The sequence below is a fragment of the Eublepharis macularius genome, chromosome 1, assembly GCF_028583425.1.
Source record: "Eublepharis macularius isolate TG4126 chromosome 1, MPM_Emac_v1.0, whole genome shotgun sequence".
Taxonomy (NCBI): Eukaryota; Metazoa; Chordata; class Lepidosauria; order Squamata; family Eublepharidae; genus Eublepharis; species Eublepharis macularius.
Window position 1 is genome coordinate 176523662 of NC_072790.1, and position 26539 is coordinate 176550200.

A 26539-nucleotide genomic window follows, 5' to 3' on the forward strand; every position below is an offset into this window, starting at 1 on the left:
TGTATGTCATTTTGGTTTTTGCTGTGTATAAAAGGTTTTGCCTCTTATAATCTAGTCTCAGAATCGCTTATTGTATGTCATGCCTTAGAAAGTTTTCAGTTTGTATTTCCTAATTTCACTCCTCCTAGTCCTATTGTGTAATTACTGGATGTGTTAAGTGATGGAGTTATTTTCTGTATTTTGGAATCTGCCTTGAGTGTCAGTCAGTAAGAAGCAGGCTGTAAATAAATAATTAAACCATAATCCCCTTCCCCCACCCAACCGGTTTAAATGCACTGAAGATTATAGATGCATTGAAAAAACTCCCCAGTTAAGAAGAGCTATATGGCTCTTTTAGCTTTTAGCCTGTCATTTATTACTACTTTGATTTAAGAGGGGGGATCTGCATCCTATTGTACTAAGCAAGCCTGTAGAGTAGGAAGTACTATAGAATGGGAAAGAAAATCTTTAATCTATTTTCAGTAGAGCATTATTAATGTCTGTTCTGCAAACAACAATTAGAAGCAGTATTCAAATACTTAAGATTTTGTTGGCTGTAAGGGGTAGGGTACTTATCTGACCAGTTTCTTATGTAATAATTGGTAACGAAATATCTACCAACTGGGTGTACTATGTTAGGTGTAGTGCAGTTTTAGGACTTCTTATTCTTACCCTGCTCACACATTTAAAATGGTGTAAGGAAATAGAAAACAATGGAATGTGTACGTCTTGAGTGTCAGTAAGGTCAAGTCAGAGTGAGCCTTGTAATCTTGCAAAGGTCCAGTGTTCTTGCATTTCACTTTCCACTTGACCTTTCCAAAATAATTCATGTATCTACAGCCATTTTCAGGCATCTTCCCCCACATATATTTTTTAAATATTGATGGAGAGATGTTGCAGTAAATGCAAGCTTAATTTTTATTTTCATTGCAAAGAGTGCATTGTATTGTACTGCAAGCAATTTAAAGTAAAGGAAACGGAAACAGTTTATATCTAACATCTAGTCTGAGTACATTGCAAATAGTAATTGTATGTCTACGGTAATTGAATGTCTACAGTTTTAAGAAACTTGGACTGTAATCCTAAATACAGGTAGAACCATGTCTAGGATTATGCTGTCAATATATTTAGTAACGTAATTCTGTGGTGGTGTCTGTAATTTACTCTGCAGGGCCCAGAGGAGGATCAAGAGCCTGAATCAGAACTAACTGTCACCCAATTAAAAGAACTGCGCAAGCAGCGACAGGCAACATTAGAGAAAGCGATGCTGGGTGATGATTCTGATGAAGAAGACAAAAAAGAAAAGGATGAACAGAGAAGTGAAAACAGTTGGAGTAATGATTTGAGTTGCTCTTGGGGAATGGGTAAGAGACAATGTATTACAGAGTTCTTGGAGAAATTACTAAACTCTTCCGGGATTTCTGAGGATTGATCTATACTGTAGCCTCCAGAAGGGATACTTTTGTGGTGTAAATTTATAAAGCATATCTTTCATTCATATCTTTAACTACAGAGGAATGAGAAGTGAATTCTTCATTTACTCAGGCCTTGTAGTATCTTTGATCAGTATGCATGTGGGCAAGGTTTAGCTGCTGTACTATTGGATCACATTCTTAATATGTGTCTTTGACATTTTTCATGTTCCCAGTACCTTAAAGCAATAAAGATCCACAAATTTAAATAACAAACAGTAGCAAGGAGACAATGCAGCAGTTGACAGATGTTTTACCTGAACTGTGTATTGCATACATGCCATTATAGTGTTGATCTGCAGTATATTAAAGCTTTAACAATATCCAGAGAGAGAATCATAGTTGATGTAATTCTTTAAATTTTTAATATTTTAAATTTAAAGTTATAGGTTAATCTCCTTAAAACAATTTGACAATTTTGTAACTATTTGCTTATTTACATGTTCTGAAAACATGTAAATAATAAGGGAGGATGGCTCCATATTTATCTTCTCTGAAGGTGCCACAACTTTGTAGAGCGTTCTCTCTGGCCAGGTGTAATGCTATGCTTTTGGCCATTCTATATGGCAGATAAGTTTCTTACGAAACTTATCCTGAAAGAAGCAGAGATGCATAAAATACTGGTTTTAAGTTCCTAACGTCTGAAATAAACTATGATCAATGAAGTGCACAGATATCAAGTTCAAGTTAGCCTTTATTGGCATATATCAACAATTCAGGTTATCCACTTACAAAAAGAAAAACAAAAATTAAAAGGCTACTACATACAAATACATAAATACGATTGTAACTTATTTCTGTGATATCCTTTGACACAACTTCAAAGCAGAATGGAGAAACTTAGCCACCTTCTCGGTGACATCAGAAAAGGAATCATTCAACAGTCTATAGACTTTGAGCGAGTCAGAGCAATCCATCATACTAGCTAGAACAGATTTTAAATATGTTTGATGTATACCAGTGTACAAATGACAATGCAAAAGAACATGTGTAATTGACTCAACACATTTTGTTCACATAAACAGCATCTAGCTGAATAGGCTAATCTGTTAAATCTGCCATATAGAATGGCCGAGGGTATAGCATTACACCTGGCCAGAGAGAGCGCTCTACGAAGTTGTGGCACCTGCAGGGAAGATAAATATGGAGCCATCCTCCCTACAGTGAGAGGAATTTCAAAGCTCAGAGGAGAGCAGGTTTTAGTAGCCAGGCTTTATCAGTGTCTGCTCTTTTGGGCATGCTAGTTTAGCCAACATATAGACAGAATTGTTTTTTTAAAAAATGCACACACAATCCTTTACATAACTCTGAGTGCAGAGTTCATACATTTCTAGTCCATTAGATGTTTTAGTTCTTGAATAGGTAGTCAGTAGAATGAAGAAAAAAAGAACTCGGATTGTAGTAAAACTGTTCTAAATTTCATTAATTTTTACTTTATTTACTTAGTCCCATTTACTCTGGTGTAGCAATAATGGCATGACGTGTAGGTCAGGTCTAGAGCTGCATCTGCTGGAAGAGGTTGGCATATGGTGTGCCCTCTCTTCTCCTAGGTTTATGTTCACCATAGTGTGCCAGCCATTGCTTGCAATGGTATACATGTTCACCAGTCACCCTGTCCTTCTCAGGCCATATGTGGATGAATCATGCCTTTTATGTGCAACTGAAACATTACTGGTGAACTTAAAGAAAACCTTTTGTGTTGTTTTCAAATTCAAATGATGTCATAACAATATTTTTTTCCTTTTAAAAGAGTTTGCATCTGACTGATTCCCACTTGAGCTCTCATTACTAATTTTACCTATCCTTATCTTCCAGGTGAAGATGCAGAGGAAGAGGAGGGTGAAGAAAATCCAATCGCAATTGAGTTTCAAGAAGAACAAGAAGCCTTTTATTTGAAAGATCCTAAGAAGGCACTGCAAGGGTTTTTTGACAGAGAAGGTATGTGTGATATTTGTCATCTTGTCAGCTGGGCACATATGTATGCAAGTCCTTTTGTATTACATAACAATGCTTGTTTCCAGAGTGTGTGGTTTTATATTGAAACCCTATAGGATGTTTCAGCACATGAAGTGTAATGTGTGACTTTCTGTTCAACTTCAGTGTTGGTGTTGAGGCCACTAAATTCCACATCTTGGTCTAATGTAACAACAACAACAACGTTCGATTTATATATCACCCTTCAGGATGACTTAGCACCCACTCAGAGTGGTTTACAAAGTATGTCATCATTATCCCCACAACAACAACACCCTGTCAGGTGTGTGGGGCTGAGAGAGCTCCTAGAAGCTGTGACTGATCAAGGTCTCCCAGCTGGCTTCAAGTGGAGGAGTGCGGAATCAAACTCGGCTCTCCAGATCAGAGTCCTGCGCTCTTAACCACTACACCAAACCAGCTCTCCTATACCATATTGGCTCTCCTATACCAAACTGGAAAAATGTAAATTAATTAATCAGCTAAAGCTCCATTATGGTGCTTTAGTTCATTAAATTCTTAGAAGTGTCTGGAATCTCTGTAAAGGTTTGCTCCAGCATTTGTTTATTAGTTTGAATTTTACTGAATGGGTTCAAGTGGAGTTATCTGTCATAATAATTTCAAGATAACATCCAGAAATGTTTGTGATGTCTAGTGACAGTAGATTACAAGGACTTATTGATTAATATTTAATAATTGAAATGATTTGTTTAGGCTGAACATCTGTCAGTAGCTAATTATGTAGAATAATGTCTCACATTTGAGAAAGATTTAACTAGAAAGTCAAACTATAGCTTACTAAATTTAATGCAGGCTGTCCATTTTACCAGAGAAACCCAGTACAGTATTTACTCAAATGCAAGACTTGATTTTTCCTCAAGTATGACATAAAGGGGGGGGGGTCTTCCATTTGTGTACAAGTTATAGTTATGGCCAAATAATTTTTTGTGTGTATAACATTTTAATGGGGCAGTTTTAAATCAGAATTATCTTCTTTTAGTAATGCATAAGATCCAGTCAGCTGCATATGACGCAAGTTCACAGAATGAATCTTTCTGCCTTCCTTCTGCAGCTTTTTGCATCTCCCAAAGAACTTTCTTAAGAAGTGACTTTTGGAGTCTGCAAGGGAAGAGAGAAAAATCCATTCCTTGAATTTGTTCCAGTCAGGCTTCCTTGGATTCAACCCAATGTATACAAGTATGCTAACATTTCCTCCCCACCACCACCCATTTTCTGTCTAGGTGAAGAACTAGAGTATGAATTTGATGCCCATGGAACTGGCACCTGGCTTTGTAGGGTGAAGTATGTATGTATATATACTTGGATATGAAACAATGTTGTACAATGTTATCCCTCCTCCAGGGAGGCTGGGGAGAGTGGTATATTCAATATGTCTCTTAAAAACCAAACTAGAACTGAATTTCAGCATCTCAGTGAAATGTAAGAGTATTGATCACAGCCTCATTTATTGCCTGGAGTCTCCTATCCCTATTAAGTGCTAACTGTTGACTACAATTGCTTTTAACTTGTCCATGCTTTCATAGACGAAGAAAGTGCTGTTGGGTCAGAACCAACTCATGGTAGTCCCTTCCTGGGAAGTTCCAGGCGTGACATGAGTAGAGGTAGTTTACCATTGCCTGTCGCAACCCCAATCTTCCTTGGCAGTCTCCCATCCAAGTGCTGACCATGGATGACTCTGCTTAGCTCCCAAGCCCTCATGTGCTAGTGCCAAGCTGGGCACATTGGGCTGCTTCACTGATAAGAATGGGAAAATAACTTGGAAAGAATTGAGCAGTCTGAATCTTTTGTTCATCATAAGGTGCTACAGCATATCAACGTAGTGGATTATCAGGACTGTTTACTGAAGGGAGCTTTTAATGTCAGAATCTGAGGTGTTCTGTAGTTATATGCTCAAGACTCTCCTACAAAAAAAAATGATAAAAATGAACATAAATGTTTTCAAATCGAGCACCACTTGTGACAGAAATATATAATTCTTAAATATTGTAATACTTTTGTTTCTAATATGCAAAATAAATATTAAAAACCCAAATGGCCCTTTCTGAGCCCACTTATTAAAATTATAGTTTGGATCATGGAAACATATCTTGCCCCACTAGCATGGTGTAATTGGTTAGTGTATCAGACTAGGATCTGGGATACCCGGGATTGAATTTCTGCCGTGTCATGAAAGCTTGCTGGTGACTTTGTGCCAGTCACAAACTCTCAGCCTAACCTAAGAACATAAGAGAAGCCATGTTGGATCAGGCCAATGGCCCATCCAGTCCAACACTCTGTGTCACACAGTGGCCAAAAACCAGGTGTCCTCAGGAGGTCTGCCAGTGGGGAAGGGACACTAGAAGCCCTCCCACTGATTGCCCCTCACCAAACACCAAGAATACAGAGCATCACTGCCCTAGACAGAGAGTACCATGTGGCTAACAGCCACTGATGGACCTCTGCTCCATATGTTTCTCCAATCCCCTCTTGAAGCTGTCTATGCTTGAAGCTCCCACCACCTCCTGAGGCAGTGAATTCCATGTGTTAATCACTCTTTGGGTGAAGAAGTACTTCCTTTTAACCTATTTCATGGGGTTGCTGTTCAGATAAGTTCAGAGGAGTGTCAGCCACACACTTTGCTGTAGCTCAGGCCATTTTTCTCTTCTCCTTACTGCATCTTTGATTAGCTGCATGGGTTATCACAGTAAGATGGGTATCACTCAGACTAAGTCAGTACTTTGCGTAGCCAGTCAAATTTGGCTATGTGATGCAATCACTGAGGGCCAGCTACTATTTTAGTGCCAGGGCAATGATTCTTAAGTTGGCTCACACTTTTTCCCTTTTGAAACAACTCCTTGAAAGTGAGTTCCTCTTTTAGCCTGCCCCTATCTATAATACTTTCATTACAAGTTTTACAAAAACGAATTGTAAGATATTTGGTAACCAATGAGTTTGAGACTATATGGAAGGGTAATTCTCAGTAGTATGCATATGCAGAAACTAAGCAAAGATTTCAGCACTGTTGACTTTGCTTTGTACTATAACTTTCCAAATTGAACAGGCTGCCCGTAGATGATGTTTCAGGAAAGCAACTTGTGGCAGAGGCCATTCATTCTGGGAAGAAAAAAGAAGCAATGATCCAGTGTGCACTGGAAGCTTGCAGAATACTGGATGCGAGGGGTGTGCTGCGGCAGGAGGCAGGTAGGTTTAACTGGGCAAACATTTGGTCTTCAAGGCTTGTAGGATCTTGATCAGGCCTTCATGATTTTAATGACTGAATTCTTCTTTAAAATGGTGTTGATGTCTACATGTAGGCCCCATGTATGCTGTAATGTCTAGCTTTGCCCTTAACATGCAACCTTGCAGGATAAATTTAAATGTTGTTTTGTGTTCTTTATTTATTACATACATATATTTCCCTTTTTCTCAAGAAGCTCATTGTAGCACACATGGGGCTATCTTGTTTTATTCTGTCAACCACCCTTGTGGTAACATACCTGTACATGCAGTACATGTTCGGCTGTTTTAAGAATAGAGCTAAGAGGGTTAGACTATCACTGTCTTATTGATTTTAAGGTATACAGATAAAGCACAGATCAATTATAGGCTTCAAGGTATTGGTATTCATGATATTGTCCAGCTGCCATACCTTTTTGTCATCTGATTCTCCATAGTGTCACGGAAAAGAAAAGCAAAGAATTGGGAAGAGGAAGACTTCTATGATAGTGATGATGACACATTCCTTGATCGGACTGGAGTTATTGAGCAGAAAAGGCTGAACAGAATGAAGAAAGCTGGGAAGATAGATGAGAAACCAGAAACATATGATTCATTGGTAAGACCAACTTCACCTATCCCTGACCCAAAGTGAAAGATTCAATTTAGCACCGACTTCTGAAATGGGTTTCTGAAGGATCGGCTGCTTCCTTATGAACCTGCCTGATCTGATCATCATTTGAAGCTTTGCTCTGGGTATCCCTCACCTCTGAGGTTTGGTGGGCAGTAGCTGAGGGCATGACCTTCTAGATGGTGGCATTTTATTTTGTCCCATGTCCTCTCAGCTGGTGTCATTTTTTATTTTAGGCAACCGTATAAGACATTTAAAAAATATTTTCCTGACTAACTCTTTTAAATTCTAGATTTGTCCTGGAACTGCATCTGTTTTTAATGTGGATTTTCTTGTGTATTGATGGCAGGTTGCAAAATTAAGTGCAACTGAGAGAGAACTGTCTGAGATAGCTGACAAACTGAAATCTTCAAGGACAGGTAAGGCCAATTTTTTAAAAAAGCTTGGGGAGGATAGCAAACAGAAGTGCATAAAGTAGGATCCCAAGAACCTTCTGCTTGAGCAGCTGGGCTTTCATGTATTTCTTTCCCATGGCAGCCTCTTGTACCCTCTAAAAGCTGCTGCCAAAGGTTAGGGGATCCAGTGGACTTGTATGAACTGTAGCTATGGGGAATGGGCAGGAATCCCCTGGGTCATTCTCATCAGGAGTATATTCTGCTCACACGAGGAGGCTCTCTGAATTCCACCCAAAATGTATCTAGATTACTTATAGGTGAGGCCAAGGTTGGAAGTTATGTTAAATATTTTGGGCTGGTAGTTAGAATGTCTATGAATTACTATTTTTTATCCAGACTGGCTCCCAGAGCAACTTACAATTAAAATCCATCACAATGGGCAGCATAAGTGTGGAGCAGAAGGTGAGGGATGTTTGCTGCTTGCTCTTCTAGCTTTGTTTTTCAGTCTTGCATTTTGTGTTTCTGTTGCTGTAGTTTGGCCAGCCTTCTGGGTATTTTTAATTCAGGCCAATTGGCAAAGTGCAGCGGTTTTTTTAAAACACGGTGGGGGCGGGGGGGGGGCTCCAGCATCTGTTGGGATCTGAATGATGGGGCAAGCTTCCCAAATGCTAGTACTCTCACCCCTTCTTCAATACTGCTGTTGATGTCAGATAACTGGAAATTAATAAAAATAAAATGGGGCAGCACCGATGACCTTCCTCAGAGCAGACTCAGTTCTTGAGTTACCTTAGGGATGGACTATGGCTCAGTGATAAAGCATCTGCCTTTTATGCAGAAGGTCTCTGGTTCAATTCCCGGCATCTCCAGTTAAAAGAATCCGGTGGCAGGTGATGTGAAATATTTCTGCTTGAGATTGGAGAGCTGCTACCAATCAGAATAGGCAAGACGGATCTTGATAGACTGATGGTTTGTGTGGCAGCTTCATGTCTTCAAATAATGGATGTTGGCTCTCCTAAAGAATATTACTTCAGCTAGGGCAGGGATGTGCATATGGTACCCAAACAGTTGACTCTGATAGCCTTTATCTTCAGAAGCTGTGTTGTATTACCTGATGACTGGGTTGTAGTGGCCTCTGAAAACTTGATGATGCTTTCTGTAGAAGGCTGGCCATGCTCCATTCCACAGAGTAGACAGAAGGGGGGGGGGCTTAAAAAAACTGAACTGGATACTTTTTAGCTAGATCTCCAGCAGCTAGGTAAGAAGATATTGTTTAAAAAGTCTTAGGGTCTATTTGTAGGGATCCTGGTTTAGAGATCCTAAACTTTCCCTCTGGAATTGAAGGAAATTGTTTATTGCAATTGTTGCAGAGATAGATGGTTCTGTTCAGTAAAGTTCATCTATATAATATTCAAGCACTAACGGCTTCTTATTTATTTAACTTATATACTGCCTCTCCACCATATTTAGTGCTCGAGGTGGTTTACCATACATATAAACACACTATTAATATAAATACAAACATTAAAATCGGTAATACAAACAACTAAACCCATACATCTAAAAGTACAGTGCCATCTGTTCCCACCTTTATGTTCTGTCCTAAAATGAGTATTCTTCTACCTCAGAAGAAGAACTTGAGATAATTGATTAATAGCTTAAAGAAAATCTTGGGATAATGCAGACATTCAACTTTCAAGTAGTAAAACATAGAGATGTGGTCTCTTTAGGTTAACACTAGGGACTGAGTTTTTGTCTTCTGTTAAATTGGTATGTCATGTTTATCATGCTGACAGGTAAGAGATTGCTGAGACACAAAATGCCACTGATAAACTGTTGTTGTCACAGCACTTGGCAGTCTTTCACCGCTGTTGCATGTAAGCTTCTCTAATGGTTTTCAAGCCCCTGGCTTTCTCTGAGTGCTTAACTTCACAGCCCTAAAGAATAGTAGTGGATCAGAAAAGCTGAATGAATGACAGGCTGAATTACTCTTTTTTGCCATATATCCCTAGAGATTAAGTAGTTGTTGGAGTTGAGATAGTTTGCAGACAGCTTCTTAAATCCTTCTAAACAGACTACTGATGGATCAGTTGGATAAAGCCTCCCACTTTGCAGCATCTGTATAAAAACATTTTTAATGTTTTGTTTGACAGTTAAGTTTGTATGGGCTAACTTGACATGGGTTGCATATGCCAGAGAAGCAAATTGCCTTCATATTGATAACCTTTATCTTGCATTGGAATTACTGTACTATTGTAGCTTCTTCAGAACAAAGAATATCAAACTGCCCTAAGTACAGTTGAACTCTCAGTAGGTAGGAGGAGGGGATGTGCTCACCTCTGGGAACAGGTGAACAAAGTGGGGCTTACTTGGGACAGGTTGTCATTTGTGGCTCCCCTTCCACATGCATCTTTGCTGCATTGTGCTACTTTAAGGCCCCAATAGTTCCTCCTTCATGCTACTGCACCTGCAGATATGCTTGTATACACACATAAGTTGACCGCTTAGCGACCTTTGCCCAGTTGGCAGTTAATCTCTAGAAAAATACCACTTTGCACATGACACATTCACTGGGTTGGTGCAAATATAGGTCTTCTTTATATAGGGAGCAAAACAAAGGTCATTCTTACAGTGCATTTATTCATTGAGTGACTATACAGGGGGAATGTAATTTATTAAATGTTCTTAATCAACCCATTACTTCTATACTAGGTAGCTGCAGTAGAGCATATTGCTGGCTTTAATTTACAGCTATACATTTTATTCTAAACTATCAAGTAATGCATATTGCTGGCTTTAAATTAATATTTGTCAGAACAGAGGAATAGTAGTTAAATGAATTTTACACACAACCCAGTCTGATAGTCTTAATAATACTGCAACAAAAGCTGACCTAACAGAGCTGCCCCTAGATCTATTTCCAGCAGTCCCTGTTCTGCCCTACTATTAAATGGATCTACTGTATGATTTTCCCAGATCCTGTGGGGCTAGCAGGGAAGGGGGCGGTCTTTGTTGAAAGAAGCCTAATTAAAATGTTGGCAACACAATATTTTTGCAGTTCTGGTTATCTGTCTCTTTTAATAAATACTTTGCAGAATAGAGCAATCTTCAAGGCACTATTTCTTCCTCCCACAAATGAAAGCCTAAGCCAAGTATAACTATACAGAAAAGAGCAAAGCTCTTCCATATTCATTACTGCAATAGAGAATGATTGTCCAGACGATGCTTCATGGGAGAAATATATATATCATGCAAGCGTACTTAAAACTTCAAGATACCCAGGGGATAACACATGTTTTGACATGATCGAGTTCTTCTCACCTTCTCTACCCCTTTATGTGGGGGGCTGGTTGCCTATCTTTCTGTGAATGTGAGCGTTCATAATGTGCATAAAGAATCAACAAGATCAGGCCTTTTGTGTTAAGCCTCCCCACCTCCAAGTTTGATCCTACATATTTCAAATTCCCACTATTAAATCAAATAGTAATCTAATAGGATACAAGTATGTACCCTGTTTTTAAAGGAAGAAAAAGTATATTGCTGAGGAAATTTTGGGTTAATTTGTGTAAGGATGTTTTAAGATTCAGAAACCTCAAATCATTATAAAATTAAGCCACTGACTGATTTTTTTAAGAGAGATTGTCTTGGGCATCCACTTTTTCCTGTTGGTTACTAAAATTGGATCTTGTCATTTTTAAAATATATTTCCTGTAGTGCAATCCCAGTCAGCAGCTCAAGATTCTTTGGATGAATTTATGACTGAAATAAAATCAGGATGTGCCTTAGACAGCGTGGCTCGTAAAAAGCTTCACTTGCGGACCTTTGAACTGAGGAAAGAACAGCAGCGTTTGAAAGGGTTAATAAAGATGGTCACTCCTGCGTCGCTGCCAGACCTGAAATCCCAGTGAGTCTTGATTGTACAGCCCAATAGTTAGGATGTATGTTATTCTTTTCTTTAACTGTTGTCCTCATTGACATTGATTACCAAATGAATATGGAATAGAGCATAGGGATGACAACAGATAAATATGGCATAATTTCATGACATTGAAAAGTTGCTATTTCCAAAGAGAGAGGTTGAAATCCTACTTTAGAGAGAACCCTGGCCAACTATATTTAATGCTAGTGCATTACCCAACCCGGGGTGGGGGTGGGGTACAGTTGTGTGACACCCCGCTCCTCGATACCAGCATCATGAAGGAGTGACTTTCCCAAGACCACCAAAAATTCATGTTTCCTGCAGGACTGCCCTGAACTGCTGTGCACTCTCAAGGCTTGATACTAAAGCTTTTTGAATGTTTTTATTTCATTTCCCCTCCATCTTCTCCAGAACTGGAAATCAAGATCTGGGAACTGAAGGCAAGCCTAAAAAACTAACTTTGCCTCTGTTTGGTGCAATGAAAGGGGGAAGCAAATTCAAGCTGAAAACTGGGACTGTTGGGGTAAGTTGAGTGATTAATAGGTTACACAACTGTCTCTTGCATTGCACCACTGCAGACACACTTGGCTATCCTTAGATTCATTGGTGTGGATCAAAGTTTGCTCTATTGCAAAAGGCCTCTCATCATAAAAGTGTACTTCCTTACAGAACAGTCCAATCTTCAACTAGACATGTAGTTTTTCCTCTTGTATAGAGAGTCTACTTATGTTTATTGAGGATTGTATTGGTCCAACAAGCATTTATCACTGCCCCATCACTGAATTGTCACAGTGTGAAATATTCTGTTCACTATTTATGCATGGCAGATCTTATAAACAATGATGTTTGATGCTATTTGTGTTTGCCTCCTAGAAGTTTCCTGTGAAGCGACCAGATATCCCTGTAAACCTATTAAATATGAAAGATGAGGAGCCAGAGGAGGAGGAGGAGGAAGAAGAAGAGGAAGCAAACATGAAGGCAGCAGAACAAGGCACACAAAAAGCAGAGATGAAAACTACAGCACAACAAGGAAGTCTCCTGCCTGGTTCTTACTTGCACAGCAATGAAGATATGGAATTAATTTCTAAGGGTGAATTATTCTTACATTTTCAAATTTCCTGCATTTTAAATGAAGCTTTAAGGGCTAACAAGATTTGACTTACTTATTTTGTGTATTATTAGTTGATATCCCACCTTGTGGCATGGAATCTACAAAGTGGCTAAAAACACCAAATCATCATCATTGTTGAATATTGCAAATATAACTAAATTGGACAGTAAAATGTAGCCCCAGCTCCCCCTCCAACCGCTAGAGGTACTATTCAGATAGCAAATGCCTTTCGATTGGCAGCAGTCTCATGCTGGTGTAAGCCCCCCCAACACACACACACGACGCCCCACCATCCTCCAGTTTGGCCCACTTGGGACCTGGCAACCCTAGTTTCAGAAAATTGCTAAGAGCTGTTCTTGGAAGGGAGGGGGATTTTCCCATATTCCTTCCAACCTAACAAACATCAGTTTCTTCTTCCAGTGGCCAATATCTAATAATCTCAACTTCTGAAAGAGTTAATTAGGGTCAAAGGTATATGTGAACTAGCTATGGAATGCTTTGGGGTGATGGCTGACCCTTTACCATTTCAGAATGTTTAGAAGGTCTGAACTGATGATAAAGATCCTTGTTGCTGTATTTCATTGCTCAAAGAGTTGCTATTGGTTTACAGACTAAGAAGAGGTGACAATTAGGTGCTGTATGAATAAGGGTATTTCATGCAAAGTCATTAATCTGAACTTCCACTGTTTTTCTTACTAGAGTGAAAGGGAAAATAGTTTACATTTCCAGTTTTTGTTTTTTCTGGACATTATTATCGTAGCATCATTGGGTTATGTAAAGCTAATCATTGACAGAAAACTTCAAGGTAAAACTTCCTTGAAAATAGGTGCTTTGGGTTTGAACCACATCCATGGACACAGTTCTAGCATGCAGCGGAGTGGTCAGAGGGCATTCCTGGTCTGTCCTCTTTTTTGCTCTTGGCATGCATGCTTGTTACTTGGCCCAAGGGGAAAAACTGGGCTCTTTATATCACTCACCAATCTCTCTCTGTGCAGGTCCTATATACTCAGTACACTGAGGTTTAATATGCCCATGTTCCCTGCTTGCTGACTCACACAAGTGAAATTCTAGGTCTCCATTAATATTTCTGAATTCCTGTAACTGTACTATGTGGAAATGTTGCTTTAAACCACTGTTTTAAAAACTGATTTCATTGATTTTAAAGCTACCTTGGAGTACAGAATTATTTTTCTTTTTTAAAATATAGGACTTTCTTTTCTTGACTTGGTCAGAATTTGTTTAGGTTTAATTATTGGTCCCATGATCATTAAGAGATTGGGGTAGCCAAACCTCTGGGGCCCTATTTTACAGGAATAATGCCTCTGTCTGAGCCATTGCAAGAAGATGCAACAAGACCAGAGAGCAAGTCTGCAGCCAAGGCATTGCAAAAGAAATCACAAGGTAAGTAGCATTGTGCAGCTGCTTATCTTCCAAGCAATCTCATCCCAAGACATAGTGTAGGTCCGTGCTGTGCAGGGAAAGTGGTGCAGAGGAGAGATTTTAGAGAGCATTAAAGAAAAATGAGTAACTACATTGGAAGCTGAAGTCCTGTTCTGATCTGTGCACAGTTTAAAAAGAATATATAGGCTTCAACTGTGTTAACACATTACAAGATTGGAAGCAATATTTTAAAATGTATATTTAGACTGCTAGGATAGAAAACTTCTAAGTAAAACTTTGTTCAAATCCTTTTTTAAATTGTAAATCCTTTCTGTTAAAAACAAGTGATAGTAAAAGCAAGGGAATAGATGCAATACCATTTGGTTCTTTAATAGCTTCCTTATAATTAACCACTTGAAAATTCAGGCTTTTTGTATTCTCAAATGGTGTCTAAATTCAAAGAACAAATAATCAAAGATGGAGGCTGGTTAAGAGAGAGAACTGTTTTTGAACAATTAATCATTGGAGATTCAAAACACCTATTAGGAAAAGTATATAAAATATTATTGCAATATGATACAGAATCAGAACAAGTAAAAAAATTGTATGATAAAATGGTTGCAAAACTTTGGAAAAAATATATGAGCTAGTGGGGAAATTTATGGACCAAAGAAATCAAATTTACAGAATATGAACTCTTATGACAGAATTGGCATAAACTGTACTTCAGATGGTATATTACCACCAAGGATGTTGCAAAAGCTAACAAGGATTATAATGGAAAGTGCTGGAAATGCCAAAAGATAGGTGCAACATTTTATCATATGTGGTGGACATGCAAGGAAATATTGGATAGAAATACATGAAGATATGCAAGATACTAAGGTTCAAGTTTATGATGAACCCCAAAATGTGTTATTAAATATTTTACCAAGTAATATTACAAAAATACATAGTGAACTACTTAAGTATATGGTGGTGACCATGGCAAGAGCAGTATTTACAACAAAATGGAAGGAAGAATGATGGCAGATTTGATGGAATGGAAGCTATATGAATATGTGTTAACATACATAAAAGGCCAATCTCGGAATTCCAAGAAAAATGGTGAAGTAATGAATGATTGTAAAGATATGGTTTAGATGGTGTGATATGGTTTATGTTCTTTTGTTTGTGTTCCTTATTTGAAATAAATAAAACACTAAAATATTTTTTAAAATTCAGTTTTTTTCTGAAAGGGAAAAAATAGTGTTACTCTCTTATTTTTTTCTTCCTGAGAATATTTTCTGACAGACAGAGGTATGGCAATTCTTGCAGATTCCCACTAAATTTCTGGCATGAGTTCACCGTGACACAAAACACAAACTCCCAGGAACAGTTCTTCAACCACAAATAGACAATATTATCTCTATCAGAGACTTAAAAAAGATTTAATCAATAATCATTCAAAGAAGAATTGAACAGTTAACATAATTCACATATTCAACATTAAATACACCAAGCCGATACAAAATCAGTGATCATCAATACATTCTCTCAAGAGTAAATACAGTCCAAAATCATTCATCAGTTCAATAAAGTGCAATCAACGAGGCAGGGTACGTCTTGGGTGTGTTTGTACATCTCAGTGTATCAGTCCTACTGGTCAAATGGGAAGACATGCTCCTTCTTCGTGCTGTGGAATTTTCATCCAACAACTTCACCCAAGTTTTCAAAAGGAACAAAAAAAACCTCTGCCCCAGCAGATGCCCTACAGATTGCTTGGCCCCATCTGTTTCACACTCCCTGTGCTTCCTCATGGGCAGTCAGTAAATCTAAATCCCGAAATACAATCAATAAATATGTTTCCCAATTGTACCTCAACAATCTATAATACAATAAGAACAATAACTACTCACAATAACGCATTCCTCTTTATGCTTCCATAGCCAAGAATGGCTCGTTTCGACGGGAACTGTCTCTGCAAAGGGGCAGGGAGGCAAATCTTCCTATTTAAGGTACACGCCGTCCCTTGATCTTAAAGGGGTAAGATCACTCTTAAAGGGATGGTTATAAATAACATGACAGGTCCCATTCTAAGTTTAAACCTTTCGGGCACAATGTTTGTAATTTGAAAATCCACCTGGATTCACAGTGATCAATGCTATTGAATATTATGACAAGCGTTGTGATAAAGAGGTTGGTTTCTTCTTTGTAGACGCTGAAAAAGCGTTTGACAATTTAAACTGGGACTTTATGTTTGCCACTATGGAAAAGCTACAATTGGGAGAAAGATTCATCAGAGCAATTAAGGAAATTTATAGAGACCAGACTGCAGCAATCGTGGTGAATGATGAATTGACCAAGAAATTGACGATAAGTAAAGGAACAAGACAAGGTTGCCCGTTATCTCCATTGTTGTTCATTTTAGTATTGGAGATTCTGATGATACAAATACGTCAAGATGATGAAATTCGTGGAATAAAAATAAAGGACTATTCATACAAGGTCAGAGCATTTGCGGATGACATAATGTTAATTGTAGAGGACCCATTGGAGAACATGCCAAGAGTGATAGATAAGATCAAGGAGTTTGGAGACTTGGCAGGTTTCTTCATTAACAAAAAGAAGTCAAAGATATTATGCAAAAATATGACTAAGCAGAAACAACAATTGTTAATGGAAACAACGGATTGTGAAGTAACAAGTAAAGTGAAATATTTGGGAGTCGAATTAACTGCAAAGAACATAGATCTATTCAAAAACAATTATGAAAAACTATGGACTCAGATAGAGAGAGACTTGATTAAATGGAATAGATTGAATTTGTCATGGTTGGGCAGGATTGCAGCAGTTAAGATGAATGTGTTACCAAGAGTAATGTTTTTGCTACAGACAATACCAATCATCAGAGACTCCAAACAATTTGAAAAATGGCAGAGGAAAATATCAGATTTTGTTTGGGCAGGCAAGAAGCCTCGAGTGAAAGTGAAAGTTTTACAAGATGCAAAGGAAAGAGGCGGAATGCAACTGCCCAATCTGAGACTTTATCATGATGCAATCTGCCTAGTTTGGTTGAAAGAATGGATGACATTAAAGAACAAGAAACTATTAGCCCTAGAGGGATATAAAAAAATATTTGGATGGCACGCATATTTATGGCATGACAAAGTAAAGGTCAACTCGATGTTCCTGCATCACTTTGTTCGGAGAAGTCTATACATAATCTGGAAGAAGTACAGAATTTATCTACAAGAAGGAACCCCTTTGTGGGTGGTTCCATATGAGGTGATAGACCCGAGAGCTGTTGATAATGAACAACAATGTTTAACGTATAAAGAAATAACTAAAACTGAAGCATCCAAACTTAGAATAAAGACACAAGAGGAACTATCACCTAACTACGATTGGTTCCAGTATAGACAGATCAGAGACTTATATAATTCGGACTCTGTAAAGGGAGGTATACGAATAGAGAATTCGGAACTAGAGCAGACCCTTCTTAAAGAAGATAAGAAAAGAATATCCAAGGTATACCAAGTACTGTTGAAGTGGTATACCGAGGATGAGATAGTTAAAACACAAATGGTGAAATGGGCTATAAACTTTAATAAAGAAATAACAATGGAGGCATGGGAATACTTGTGGAAAACTACAATGAAGACAACGACATGTATTAATATCAAAGAGAACATTTACAAAATGATCTATCGTTGGTACATGACACCAAAGAAGATTGCGCTAGGGAATTTGAATACTTCTAATAAATGCTGGAAATGTAAGAAGCATGAGGGCTCCCTCTATCATATGTGGTGGTCGTGTGAGGTAGCCAGGCAGTACTGGGGGGAAATAATAAGAGAAATGAGTGAAATTTTACAATTTCAAATTAATAAGAACCCAGAACTCCTGCTACTGAACTTGGGAATGGAGGGAATTCCAGCCCAACACAGGACGTTGATATTTTATATGACAGCAGCAGCTAGACTTTTGTATGCGCAAAAATGGAAAGTACAAGAAGTGCCAACTATTGAAGATTGGACTTACAAATTGCTGTATATGGCTGAAATGGACAAGATGACAAGAAAACTGAGAGATCTGGACTCAGGGCAGTTCAACACAGACTGGGAGAAGCTGAAACAATACCTGGAGAAGAAATGGGAGGTGGGAGGAAAACTGTGGCAGTTTGAGAACTACTGAAGTATTGAAGTAGAGGGGGGAGACTTTACCGGGGGGAGAAGAGATAAATGTGAATTAATAAGCAGTCAGATTAATAGATTGACATATATATAGATATATATAGGTTAACAAACAGAACATAGAGAAAATAATTAATTATAAGGACTAAATATAAGGAGCGATTAACTAACAATATTTTCTTTTTTTCTGATAAGTTTTGTACCAAACTGAATGTCTGAAGATATAGATGGGTCAAATTGATTGACTACGTGAGGAGAGATATATAGAACTATTATAAAAAGATAGAATGAGTAATATATATAGAGAATAAGTCAAATTGTTTGATATAAACGAATGTATGATCTATATGGTTTATGATATATAGAAATATCTGAAATTGAAAAATTGGGATAAATTGTTTATCTAAGATGGAAACAAAGACTTACAGTTTGGGCATATAATGTTAAAAATAGTTAAGGATGTACTGCTTAGAATAATGGAGAATATATATTTGTTTTAGATAGAGGAAGCTAATAAAAGTAAGGGAAAGGGGACAAAGGGTTGGAAAGCTGTTGGAAGTCAACAAAAAGGGGGGGGAAAGGGAGGGGGTTAGAGATGAAAAAATTGGGGAAAATTGAATGTAAATGTGGAAATAATGGATTCTAACCCAATAAAAATTTTTCAAAAAAAAAAAAAAGAAAATCCACCTGGATTCTTTCTGTAAAAGTATCCTGTGTGGGAGTCTTCCCCCTTTGTAGGTTACCACTTCTAAAACAGTATCTTAAGTCCTGCACCGTGTGTTTTTGATCCTTCCAGTGTGTAACTAGAGGGGCTTCTAACACTTGTCTCCTGATCTTACAAAGGTGTTCCTGTATCCTAATACGTAGGGGTCTAACTGTGCTTCTAATGTATAATGCAGCGCACGGGTAGATAATGACATATATTACCCCATCTGTGCTACAAGTAGAGAAGTGTTTCAGATGTACAGTTCTATTCCCTCCTAATACCAGTTCCTGTGCCATGGTTGATGGTTACACTGCAAATACACGGCCTATTGGTCACCATCGTTCTGGCCACTGTAGCATTTGTAAGCTTACTATTGAAAGACAGGAACTGGTATCAGGAGGGAATAGAACTGTACATCTGAAACACTTCTCTACTTGTAGCGCAGCTGGGGTAATATATGTCATTATCTACCTGTGTGCTGCATTATACATTAGAAGCACAGTTAGACCCCTACGTATTAGGATACAGGAACACCTTTCTAAGATCAGGAGACAAGTGTTAGAAGCCCCTCTAGTTACACACTGGAAGGATCGAAAACACATGGTGGAGGACTTAAGATACTCTGTTTTAGAAGTGGTAACCTACAAAGGGGGAAGACTTCCACATAGGATACTTAAAGAATCCAGGTGGATTTTCAAATTACAAACATTGTGCCTGAAATGTTTAAACTTAGAATGGGACCTGTCATGTTATTTATAACCATGCCTTTAAGAGTGATCTTACCCCTTTAAGATCAAGGGACGGCGTGTACCTTAAATAGGAAGATTTGCCTCCCTGCCCCTTTGCGGAGACAGTTCCCGTCGAAACGAGCCATTCTTGGCTATGGAAGGATAAATATAAAGAGGAATGTGTTATTGTGAGTAGCTATTGTTCTTATTGTATTATAGATTGTTGAAGTACAATTGGGAAACATATTTATTGATTGTATTTTGGGATTTAGATTTACTGACTGCCCATGAGGAAGCACAGGGAGTGTGAAACAGATGGGGCCAATCAATCTGTAGGGCGTCTGCTAGGGCAAAGTTTTTTCTGTACCTTTTGAAAACTTGGGTGAAGTTGTTGGATGAAAATTCCACGGCACGAAGAAGCACATCTTCCCATTTGACCAGTAGGATTGATACACTGAAATGTACAAACACACCCAAGATGTACCCTCCCTCGTTGATTGCACTTTATTGAACTGATGAATGATTTTGGACTGTGTTTCTTCTTGTATTGATGATCACTGATTTTGTATCGGCGCGGTGTATTTAATGTTGGATATGTGAATTATGTTAACTGTTCGATTCTTCTTTGATTGATTGTTGATTAAATCTTTTTTAAGTCTTTGATAGAGATAATATTGTCTATTTGTGGTTGAAGAACTGTTCCTGGGAGTTTGTTTTGTGTTTGGAATAATCCCAGTGTATTGCCCTTTGTGGTTTGTACTATGTTCACCGTGGCCAAGAACATTCTGTGTGGCTGGGAACAGAGGAAGCGCAATGCTCTGATTAACAGCTTCCTGGGTTTTATTATAGTTTATTTTACCTGCAACTTGTTTGTTAAAAGTTAGTAGTAGTGATAGTACACTTTATCTGTTTTTCCCTAGCATCTGAGAAACCTACAGAAAAGTCCCAGAATAAGAAAGCTAATGTTGACAGCAAGGTAAGTCACAGGAACAACTAAAACCTATAAAAAAGGTAGAAGTCCTCCAAGAACCTGCATTTTTGGTTATTGTGTTATGTGTATTTTTTTAAAGGTTGATATTAGCATTTCTCGGCAGCCATGTCTTTGATGCATCAAGCTGATATTGTGGACTCAACACAGACATCATAGTAACAAACCATAGTTTGTGCTAACCATAGTTAAGAATCCAAGTTAAGGTTTGAGCATTCAAATTATACAAGCAATTTGTGTCACAGTGAGTTGCCTGCTTTCCGTTTCTCTCATAACTCCAGTCTTTAGGTGTTTCCAAGCAAGTGCCATAACTATCTTAAACATATTTTGCTAACCCATTTCAAATTGTGAGTCTCATTTCCTGGCCATTTGTAGATCATCTTTGTATATTAAGATATCACACTAAACAACACAGGTGAAGTATGCAGCTGCTGCAAAATGAGGAAGTTACGTTTCTTTGAAAGGAGCCATTTGTTTTTATATCAGGAATGAAAGTACTGATTATAAAAAGCTACAGGAAGCTATACAAGTAGTTGCAAACCAGACATAGGTTTTGATGGAACCTGCAATGCTGGCCTTTTTTAAAGATTTGCAGCTGATAAGATTTCATTGATAATAAGGAAACGTTCAACTAACTAACCCATTTGTGAGGGATAACAATTGGGACAAATGAGCTGTTGGCCACTATTGCAAGGCTGCAGTACTCTTTTATTTGGTGTCTTTGTCTTTCTTTGTTTCCAAAATGAAGGGGGATTAAATGGATGTCATAATATTCTTAATAACAAGTGTTTTGTTAAATAACCAATTACACAAATTTGCAGCTAGAACAAGGAGAACTTATCACTGGGGATGTCTGAGATCCTTTACTGCATGCAGTATTAAAAATATGTACATTTACAAGAGTGCCTTTAAACAAAATAAAGAAAAAATTGGTTATATTTCATTTTATTCCTGCTGAGGGGCATCACAGTGTCATATCATAACTCAGTAAAATATGTTTTAAAACAATTTGAGCTTATTCTCCTAAGAGATTTACCATGTTTCCCTTTTCTGTTAGTAAAATTCCCCAAACCAAAATCCAAGATGTTTAATTTATAATACAGGTTTATAAGAAAGTTAACCAGCTTTGGGCATCTCGTAGATTATTACTGTATTTATTGTGAATTCTGTAGATTTGAACCTGGAATTCTTCACACTCTGTTCCTGCCTTGAGCTCCTTTCTCTTCCACCTGTACAACAGCCTTAAATGTAGTTATTTTGAACTCTCTGTATCTTAAAAACAATGTTAATAGTTGTTTAATGTTCACATTCTTTCCCGCAGGTTCAACACACAGTGTCCTCACAATATCCAGAAGATGACCCAGACTACTGCATGTGGATGCCACCTGAGGGTAATGTGTAGTCTTTTTTTATTTATCAAAAATCAACAGATGTTCTATGATCTTAAAGAACTACTGTATAGCAGCAACAGATAAAAACTGTCATCCAGTAAAGTGATAGCCTTACTTACCAAACATTTGCTTCTCCATTTCTTGAAAAGCTAGGACAGAGTTTGATTTGAAGAACTTCTTTAGAGAAACTTACAAATAAGGGACCCAGTGCTACAAAGATCCTGCTCATCTATGCTAGTGGTCTTGTTTCTTATAGAGACTCTTAGTAAGGTTCATCGCAGATTCATTAATTCCTCTTAAGTCCCCCATATGCATAGTGCTCAGAGTAACATACTTGGATGAAGTTATCCCATCTTTCCCTAGTAAGAACCCCATAGAGAGCAGTGTGATTCTTTCAGCATGGATATTGTGTGCACTTACACCTTCCAAGAAGCTGGCAACGGCATTCTAAACCAAAAAGTTTTTGAATTGTCTTCAGACAGCCCCATGTAGTATGTGTGTAGAGTTTAAAGGTATAAGAACACAACATGAACCCTGCTGAATCAGATGAGTGGTCCATCTAGTCCAGCATCCTGTGTCATACAACTGCCAGCCAGTTGCTCTGGAGTGCCAACAAATTGGGCACAAATGCCAAGGCCTTTCCACTGGGTTTCATAGGTTTTACTGCCTCTGAATATGGAGCTTCCATTTATTAACCATTGCAACCATTGCCTCAATGTATCTGTCTTACTCTTTTAAACCCACCTGTGTTCTTGTATGTACCATGGAGGCTAGATCACTCTTTTTTTTTTAAAGGAACAGTTGCAATTTGCAGCACCCCCCGAGGCTGAATCCTGTATAGGAAGTTTTCATTCCTTAGTGCGAGCAGAAATACAACATTTCTTGTCCTTCTTTATTGAACAGGTCAAAGCGGTGATGGTAGAACATATCTGAATGCAAAATATGGCTATTAAACATCAGATGGTAGCTTTGGGACATAAAGGACTGCGGCACAGCATTCAATAGATGACTGTATTGTGAGCAAGCAAGCAACGGATCTTGTTCATTATTTTTAAACTCCTTTTTGTGATTCCTTAAACTTGCCTGCCAACTCTTCTTTTCTCCTCTAAGTGTATATATTGCGTGTTAAACTTGTATGTAGATGTGAAAGCTATGGTTTGACATACTTATGTACAGCAAGGTTGGATTTCTACAATAAAAATCAGGAAGCCTTATGCTTCTTTCAATAGTGGTATTTTAAAAAGAGAAACTATGGGCTGTTCTACACATTATAGGTTTCATGACAGAGGGCATGTCATCTATTTGTCCTGTATGGTAATTTTACAAGTGTGTAAGAGTGTGCGTGTTTGGTATTTTTACGTAACTGATTACAGGAAGCTTTCGTTCTGTTTCTTCAGCCACATTGATCACTGGTTGTAATTCCTTTGAAAACATAACTCCAGGCAAAATGAATCCTGTGGTACTTTGTCTAATACTTTTATGAGCCAGAACACATTTCATGAGACTCATGAATTGCAGACAGTAACCTCTAGATGGAGCTAATCAACCCCAGCCATGTTATGTTGCAGTTTATTTTACTTTTGAGAACGGATAACCTGCATTCCTTTTGGCAGAGGGAAATTTAGACTGTAGGTCCCAGAATCTCCTGTTTTTTTAAAAAAAAAAAATCTGATAGCAGATCTCAGCAAGGCATCTGCCTGAATACTGCTACCAATTGGAATAGTAGAAAAGAGCAAGAGTACAGAAGTGAGCTATGACTCATGAAAGCTTATACCCTACCACAAATTTTGTTAGTCTTATAGGTGATACTGGACTTTTGCTCTTTTTTACTGCTAAAGACAGACTAACATGGCTACCCACCTTGATCTACAATTGGAATAGACAGTGATGAACTAGAATGACTCAATGGTCTGACTCACTTTAAGGCAGTTTTTATTTATTTCACGTGCTTTTATTTTTAGCTGATTACAATTAAAATACATCATAATTTTTACATAGACCCACTGGCTGAGATGCAAAATTCTGGGATGTTTTTATAATAACTGGAAGACACATGTATATTTGGACCTATTGGGTATGTAAAGTAAATAGAACCAGTCTTCTTCTGTTGGGTTTTTTCCTATATCAATCTGTCTGGCTTGCATTGTCTATTACTAATTAAAAATTGCCTCATGATCTTGAATTTCAGATCAAATCAATTTCAGATCAAGTCAAAGCAGGAAGAAACAGATAGGATCACTTAAGGAGGATAAGAGGCATGCTTAGCATACTGAGTATTTTTACCCATCTGTATTGTTTACCATCTAACCAATGAGCTGTCTTCATAGGCAACCCATGTACTGAGGCCTGTCCTGTTAAAGTGACATTTGTACACAGAGAGATGATTTATTAGGATAGCCCAGGCAAGCCCGATCTCAGAAGCTAAGCCCTGGTTAGCACATGGATGGGGGACCACCAAGGAAAGCCAGGGTTGCTGTGTAGAGGCAAGCAATGGCAAACCCCTTTTTCCATCTGGCATTTCCAAATACAGCCTATCCCCTTTATGTATGTGGGATTGATATAACATATTTCACTAACCTTCAGAGTTAGACTGGACTTTCCAGTCTGAAAAACTGGTAAAAGCTGTCCAGTGACACCCTAAAACCTGGTGGTTTTCTTGTCCAAAATGGTTCGGTTCCATCCATATTGTGTTTTCATAGTTTCCATGTTGCAGAAGAGCCACTAGTCATTTCCTTTTGTGAATTCAGCTTCAGTTTGCTTGCTCTTTTCTAGGCCCCATCTAGGACCACATAATATATAAGGAAAGATTGCCAGAGTTAAATGAAAATGAGCTCTGACTTACCCATCCACTACCCTCTGCATAATTTTACTCAGCAGCCTCTGACACACATCAGAAAGGAAATGGAAGCCAGCTGGGGCTCTGCAATAAATAACACTGAGCAGTAAAAAAAATAGTTGAGCATATAACAGTGATTGAAAGTGAACATGGTAAAAGGACCTGGCCTGAAAATGCCTAGAGAGTTGAAGTCATAAAAATCATCGCACCAAAGTGTACCCAATGATCATCCACTTCAGCCTTTAATGACATAAATGTTTATAAAGTGTTGTCTAGTAAGAAAGATGATAGATTAGGAAGTGCTTTGGGAAAGGTTCTTGTTTACATTATCTGCACACATATATAAAAGAAGTTACTTGTTAAGAGCTTTGGAACATTAAAGCAAGACAGCAAAAAGCTGCAAAGAAATAGCTTGAGACAGCAGTTAAAAATTAACAACTTAATTTAACTTGCTATTTGGAGGTTCTTTAAGTCTGTAATGTCTAATCACCATTTAGTTGTCTTTTTGGCCCAATTATGCTCATCTGTAAGTGAAATGTTGGTCTGATATTAGCACTAAACTAGTATCCATTACACTCTGATTACATGATCCTTATTTGTCCTTTTGCACACAAACTTTTGAAATCATCTGATGCCTGAAAGTGCATCTCTCCTTTTCTAGCTATGTTTTTTACTCCCATGTGAATGGGTGGGAAGCTGTTATTTCAGAATCCTTTAAATAACCAGTATGAATTTCACCCTCATAAATTCTCATCTCCCTCTGTTAATAAAATAAGCATATATTTTTCTTAAAAACAATTTGGCTTTACTGCTTTGACCTTTCTGCAGATCTTGAAGGATTTATCCTTGACTCAAAACACATCTCCCAAACCCAGAAGGAAACTAATTCTAAAATGCTGTTTTTGAGACTGGGTTTGGAAATGTCAAGTGGGCAACCAAGTAGCATGAATCACAGGAACCGGTTCAACTGGCAGAGAACAATGCGTGTGCAATTAACACTGAAAGAGTTAGAATTTAATTGTATGCTGACGAAATCCCTTTATCAGGCTGGGATCTGAGCTTCCCTTTAGTGTCACTAGGTTACTGTAAAATAGTAAAGAGTCCAGTAGCACCTTTAAGACTAATCAACTTTGCTGTAGCATAAGCTTTCGAGAACTACAGTTCTCTTTGTCAGAGGCATGGAGGGTATGAAGAAACTGGCCAGATATATATAGGTGGTGAGGGGAGGGGGGAGTGACTCGAAAGCTTATGCTACAGAAAAGTTGGTTAAGTCTTAAAGGTGCTACTGGACTCTACTATTTTGCTACTACAGACTAACACAGCTAACTCCTCTGGATCTACAGTTTGAGCCTGATTCTGCTAAACCCATGGTTTTCAAAATTTGAAGCATGTGCTCTGTGGCAGAGGAATCATTCCTAAGGGAGGCATGCATTCCTTGCTCACAATCAATCCTCTTTCCCAAAGTCCATGTTCAGTATATATATCATAGGACTGTCAGGGAGAACATTTTTTTTATTTATTTCATTTATTGTCCACCTTTCTCACTGAGATTCCAGGTAGATTACACAGTGCAAGTGAAATACAATATCATCAACAGGAAGAACATTCACTGAGCAGGTACAATAATATATTTTCACTGAAAAT

At 38.1% G+C, this 26539-nt stretch overlaps 1 protein-coding gene across 1 annotated transcript in view; it reads left to right on the forward strand.

The window, feature by feature from the left end:
* SLC4A1AP (solute carrier family 4 member 1 adaptor protein) overlaps positions 1 to 23273 on the forward strand; it is a 24432-nt gene extending 1159 nt beyond the window's left edge. Inside the window, exons 2-14 of the mRNA XM_054978674.1 lie at positions 1151 to 1343; positions 3267 to 3389; positions 4664 to 4724; positions 6484 to 6623; positions 7097 to 7257; positions 7619 to 7688; positions 11376 to 11565; positions 11992 to 12103; positions 12454 to 12670; positions 14003 to 14092; positions 20601 to 20656; positions 21990 to 22059; positions 22963 to 23273. Of these exons, the coding sequence (XP_054834649.1) occupies positions 1151 to 1343; positions 3267 to 3389; positions 4664 to 4724; positions 6484 to 6623; positions 7097 to 7257; positions 7619 to 7688; positions 11376 to 11565; positions 11992 to 12103; positions 12454 to 12670; positions 14003 to 14092; positions 20601 to 20656; positions 21990 to 22059; positions 22963 to 23012 (1533 nt within the window). The 3' untranslated portion in view covers positions 23013 to 23273. The remainder of the gene's footprint in view (positions 1 to 1150; positions 1344 to 3266; positions 3390 to 4663; positions 4725 to 6483; positions 6624 to 7096; positions 7258 to 7618; positions 7689 to 11375; positions 11566 to 11991; positions 12104 to 12453; positions 12671 to 14002; positions 14093 to 20600; positions 20657 to 21989; positions 22060 to 22962) is intronic.
* The last annotated feature ends 3266 nt before the right edge of the window (positions 23274 to 26539 follow it).